General features: G+C 45.2%; 1 protein-coding gene across 2 annotated transcripts in view; it reads right to left on the reverse strand.

Moving 5' to 3' along the window:
- RTN3 (reticulon 3) overlaps positions 1–4,100 on the reverse strand; it is a 57,376-nt gene extending 53,276 nt beyond the window's left edge. For both annotated transcript variants that reach the window (NM_001197049.1, NM_001375430.1), the window contains 1 exon segment: positions 3,786–4,100. In NM_001197049.1, the coding sequence (NP_001183978.1) occupies positions 3,786–3,924 (139 nt within the window). In that variant the 5' untranslated portion in view covers positions 3,925–4,100.
- Between the last annotated feature and the right edge of the window lie 1,900 nt (positions 4,101–6,000).

The following is a 6,000-nucleotide window of genomic DNA, read 5'->3' on the forward strand; positions in this document are numbered from 1 at the left end:
CCAACATATAGTATAACACCCAGTGCTCATCCCATCAAGTGCCCCCCTCAGGGCCCGTCACCCAGTCTCCCACTTCCTTTTTAACACGATAGCTGAATGAAAGGGCTGATAGCCTGAAGACATTAATGTGATAAGCTGAAACAGATTCATTTTTACAAAGAAGTCTTTTTTTTTTTAATTTTTTTTAAATTTATTTATGATAGGCACGCAGTGAGAGAGAGAGAGAGAGAGAGGCAGAGACACAGGCAGAGGGAGAAGCAGGCTCCATGCACCAGGAGCCCGTCGTGGGATTCGATCCCGGGTCTCCAGGATCGCGCCCTGGGCCAAATGCAGGCGCCAAACCGCTGCGCCACCCAGGGATCCCCAAAGAAGAAAGTCTTATAAGCTCTTATTTCATTATGAAGATGACTATGATTTCTCTTGCAATTCAACTGCTATTTTGTATGTATGTGCAAAATTGTTTGTAACCTGCACACAGATGTATCAAATATTAGATATTTTTACTCAGGGGGATCCCTGGGTGGCTCAGCGGTTTAGTGCCTGCCTTCGGCCCAGGGCGTGATTCTGGAGACCCGGGATCGAGTCCCACATCGGGCTTCCTACATGGAGCCTGCTTCTCCATCTGCCTGTGTCTCTGCCTCTTGTTCTCTCTGTGTCTCTCATGAATAAATAAATAAAATCTTTAAAAAAAAATTTTTTTTTTTTTTACTCAGTAAGAGGATTTAAGGGCACAAAGCAATTTTGCCTAGGTCAAATTGCTGAGGCTCATGATATGCACAGTCATGCAATTATTAACCTTAACATAAGGTTAAGATGGAAAATACAAACTACATACTCACATTTGATTGACATGATAGAACAAAGTGCAAAATGATGCCATAAAAACTACACAGAACAATTAAGTTTCACAAGTGAGGAAAATTAAGTATTTAAAGCAAAAACTGGGAAGCCCAGGTAGCTCAGTGGTTTAGCGCTGCCTTCAGCCCAGGGTATGATCCTGGAGACCTGGGATCGAGTCCCACGTCAAGCTCCCTGCGTGGAGCCTTCTTTTCCCTCTGCCTCTGTCTCTCTCATGAATAAATAAATAAAATCTTAAAAAAAAAAAAAGCAAAAACTTTTTTTTTTAATTGTCCAAGCTGTTTTAATTTAATTTCCATGAACAGAGAAATGTAGCTTTATTCTGGTATCACTATTTTTATACTACTAATAAATTTCAAATACTATAAAAACAGTAAACTTGTGAAGTTCAAACAGACATGTACCTATATTTGATGTCTGATAAAGGCAATTCTCGTCCTGAAAAGAACACTAAATATTTAACTCTCTTTTACCTTAATCTCAAATTTCTGCCTTTGAGATCTTTGATTTTCTTCAAAGGCAGAAATCTGGGAAGTCAATTCTGGCCCTAGACCTCCTTCTCCAAGCCTATTACACTGCTGGCTGCTCTACTACCTAAGCCAGTAGACCAGAGAGTGCGATTACTCATTCTCTATCCTGAGTAGAACTAATACTTTAAAAGATGTTACTGGACAGGTCAAGAAAGACAAAATTTCTTCCTGCAGGACACCAAATGACTGCTTCTTTTACTTTTTCAGTCTCTAAAAACCCAGAGGAATTTGGTGAAAAAATGTGAAGCTGAAGGTTGACATCAACACTCGTCGATTTTTTAAACAAGGTAGATTTTTACATGTTTTAAATAGGTTAAATTTGGAATAACAAACTTCATCTTATTTTCGTAGTGCAGAAACTTAAGACATATCCTATGAGATATGGAGAAAGTATTTTGCAAGGAGGAAGAGCTTCTCCAATGTAATAATGACTACACACTGCAGTATCTTAAGCTAAACTTTTCAAGCAGTGACCTGACAGATGAGGTCCACCAAACTGTACTAATGCTTTTTAGATAATATTAATATACATCTACAATAGACAAGAATTTAAGACATAGTATCTATTTTGCAGGTAATCAAAATTTTAAATCAAGAGAATCAAAAGCTATGTACAAAAGGGCCAACCAACAACCAAACTGTAAGCAATGACAAATGATTAAATCCAAACCACCAAGTTGCTAAGTTCTAGGGAAGCTGTTCATCTGAACCTTTGCCCAGAACACAAAAATTTGGAGGAGAAATGCTGATGGTTTAAAGAGAACAAGTGTTCTAAATTTGCTGCCTCATTCCTTTATCACCATAGCTAATCTTGACCTTGCAGAAGCTTCCTTTGATACTGTTTCTACTGAATTGGCCAAAAACACTGGAAAATCCAACAGGGTACCAAAGCTCTTATGTGGAAACCCACTGTTCAAAAAAACCTAGAAAAAAGGGGTGTCTGGCTGGTTCAGTTGGTGGAGCATTCAATTCTTAATCTCAGGGTCTTGAGTTTGAGCCTCATGCTGAGTGTAGAGATTACTTAAAAAATAAATAAATAAATAAATAAAAATAAAAAACACCCCAACACCTATAGAGTGTATCTAAAGAAAAGATCAGAAATTCAACGTTCTTTAGAACAGTCAACCTAAGATTCTGGCAAAGGAGACAGTAATGTATTTTAAAACCCCTCAAAATCCTTTAAGGTAACTAAATACAGAGCAAAATTATCTGTACTCTCCTGGGCTTATGACCCGCTTCTTCTGACAAAAAGGTTTTTTTTTCTTTTCTTCAAAGACTGAGTTCCTTTAAGAACTACCACCTGCTCATGGTGCATTTTTTTTTTTCTTCCTCTCAAGAAGGCATCTGCACTGCAGATCTCCGCACGAGGGGAGCTTGAGCTTGCCAGCCAGCTCCCACCAGCAGGCAAATGCGTATACAATGGAAACTAAAAGCGGCCTGCAGCCTCCCTCCTAGTCTTTCAGAGATGGGAGAAGGGCTCAACCAGCTCCTGCTTTGTCTAATTTCTCTCCCCCTCCCCCCTTTCTGCGCTAAACACCCCTTTTTGTTACACTGCTATCAAGAATAGCCTATAGAGCATGAAATCAAAACGTGTTGACGACTTGGCAGGACTCTATTATCTTCCAGAATATAAGCAACTGATTGCCTGTCCCCACCCCCACGCCGCGCCAGTGAAGAGCAGGCTGTGTTGCAGATGCAGCCACGGATCCATCTTGTACCATCAGCTGCTCCCTCCCAAATCTTCCCTGAGCTATTCTCATCACGCCTCCTCTTACCTCGGAGCCTCAGAAAAGCGGGCATTTAGAGAGTCTAGCTACGAAAAAAAAAAAAAACCAAAAAAAAACTTACAAGCAGATGAAAAGAGTATAGAAAACGGCTACAATGTTTCCATTAAACTTCCTGACCCTCCCTACGGGAAGCCAAAAAAAAAAAAAAAATTTTCCTTTTGGGGGGTGGGGTGGGGTGGGGTGGAGGGAAGACTACCATAAATTTATTATGTCAACACCTGTCTGCAAACCTGCAATGCAACCCTTTCACCATCAAAACCGTAGCTAGTTCTTCCTCCGATGACCAACCTGCCCCAATCCTCTCAATCTGTCTAATCCTGCACTAAATCGCCCCGGTTCGGCGGACAGCTCCCCCGAACCGGTGTTTTCCCCCACCTGCCCCTCCTCGGCGTTAACGCCCACTCCCTAAAATACACCCCCCCGCCCCCAACCTGTTAGCCTCGCACCCCGTTATGTCCCCACCGCCAGCACCATCTTCGCTCCCCTCCCCCTTAGCCCATTTCCCAGACGCTGGTTCCCGGGGACCGAAGCTTCCAGGAGGCGAGGCGATTTGCCTTCCCCGACCCCCAAGCCATCCCCCCGAGGGCGGGGTTCCCCCGGCGCGCCTCACCCGCACACGAGGAGCCGCAGCTCTTCGCCCCCAGGGCGGGGCAGGCTCCGGGGCTCCCACCGCCGGGCGCCGCGGGTTCGGCCCCGGAGGACGAGGAGGACACGGATGGGGACTGAGTGGCCGCCGACGGCTCCGCCATGGCTGCGCAAGCAAAGGCAGGAGAGGGGTAAGAGAGATACGGGGCGGGAGAGAGGGAGGGGAAAGCAAAGAATCGGGCAGCCGGCTCTCGAAAGCCCCTTCTCGCCTCCTGCTCCGAGGACGGACTCCGACAGACTGACTGACTCAGCCGAGCGCTGCGAGGGCGGGAGCGCGAGCGCGCAGGCGCACAGGGGGCTCTCGGGCGGGCGGCGGTCGCGCCAAGGCGCCCAGCGACGCAGGGCGCAAGCGCAAGAACGGTCCCTCCGCGTTCCCGTGGGGAAGGTGGGGCAAAGCCGGCTTCACGCTGCGTCCGCGCGAGAGCCCCGGGTGGGCCTCGCCCCTTCGGGAACCCGTCGCAGGGGGCGTGGCCAAGCGCCAAGCCCCGCCCACCGATGCGGCCGAAGTGGGAGGGGCCCCCGCAGGTTGGTGTTTCTTCCTCTTTTGTGTATCTTCTAGGGTTGGCCGATTCCGTGTTTTAACGATGTTAAGTTTCCCTTGCTTCCTATAGCTGGGGTATGCCTTTCTCATAAATTCCAGAGCGGATGTCTTTTGTCTGATGCGTTCCGGCTGCCTGTGATTCCAATGAAAAGTGAAAACCGCGAGGTGGATAGGCCCACTCTGCAAGGTGCTCTATGGATTTTTCTGGATGTGTCGTAATATCACCATGAGGCAGAGATGGTACTGCCTCCCATTTGGTAGGTGGAGCTGGATGCTATACAGAATGAAAAACTATTAGTCATTCCAGTCACATTGCAATGCAGTCGCAGAACCTGCTTCATATTCTTGTTTCTGTTCCCAAGAGAGGTCCACTGTGGGTCTTAAGGCTGGCCTTTCCTCCAAAAGGAAAGGTTACCAGGTAAAGAAGACACATGTTTTTTTAAAAGATTTGTTATTTTTCTTTAGATTTTTATCCTTTTTTTAAAAAAAATATTTTATTTATTTATTCATGAGAGGCACAGAGAGAGGCAGAGACACAAGCAGGCTCCATGCAGGGAACCCCACGTGGGACTCAATCCTGGGTCTCCAGGATCATGCCCTCCGGCCCAAGGCGGCGCTAAACTGCTGAGCCACCCAGGCTACCCAAAGAAGACATTTTTTTTTTTTTAAGATTATTTATTTATTTATTCGTGAGAGACACAAAGAGAGGCAGAGACACACGCAGAGGGAGAAACAGGCTCCACGCAGGGAGCTGGATGTGGGACTCGATCCCTGAATCTGGATCACACCCTGAGCCAAAGGCAGACGCCCAACGGCTGAGCCACCCAGGGGTCCCAAGAAGACATATTTTGAAGAAAAAATAGCTGAGTTAATAAGAAAAAGAAGAACCAGGAGATAACATCCTGGCTGTGGTTATGGGGGAGGGTAAAATGAGGTATTTAAAATTGAGAATATGCCACAATATATACATAATTGAATTTTATTCACAGCCTAAATGAGGTCCTTGGCCGAAAACTTATTTGAAACCAAGTATCTAGCTTATCCTGGACTTTGCTTACTTTTTTGTCTTCTCTTTGGTTGGACTGTGAAATAGAAAGCCTTCTCCATACTTCTTGGTTACAATATTTGAAATATGCATAATTCTCTTCAAAAGGGTACTGCAAAGTGGAAATGACAACAATCAAAACTGTAGGCCTTGTTATTGCTAAAGCAGCAATCGATGACCTGAAGGGCAATTGCAAGATCAGCAGATCCTGTCGAGATACAGCCTCATGAAGGGAGAGATAGTGAGCCAGGCAGCAAACACAGAGGGAAAGCGATCTGACCAGTGGAAATCTTCTAGAACAGGAAGTGGACTACATCTGCCTTTGACAGTTTTTAAGGTCAGGTAGAGCTCAGATAGGAAAAAAACTGGCCATTGCAACACTCTGAATAAAAGGCACAGAAGATACTTCCCAAAATAACTTGGTGGCAAATATCTTACTCTGACACAGCATCAGTTGATAATGCAGCAATCTTTTAGATGACAAAGGGAAATACAGGCCAATCTGATAACAAGGCCAGTTATTTACCCATTCTTATACATACATAAACTTTAAAAATATATGTTGCTAAGAGCTGGATAAGGAGATGAATGACG

Source organism: Canis lupus, chromosome 18, assembly GCF_011100685.1.
Source record: "Canis lupus familiaris isolate Mischka breed German Shepherd chromosome 18, alternate assembly UU_Cfam_GSD_1.0, whole genome shotgun sequence".
Classification (NCBI taxonomy): domain Eukaryota; kingdom Metazoa; phylum Chordata; class Mammalia; order Carnivora; family Canidae; genus Canis; species Canis lupus.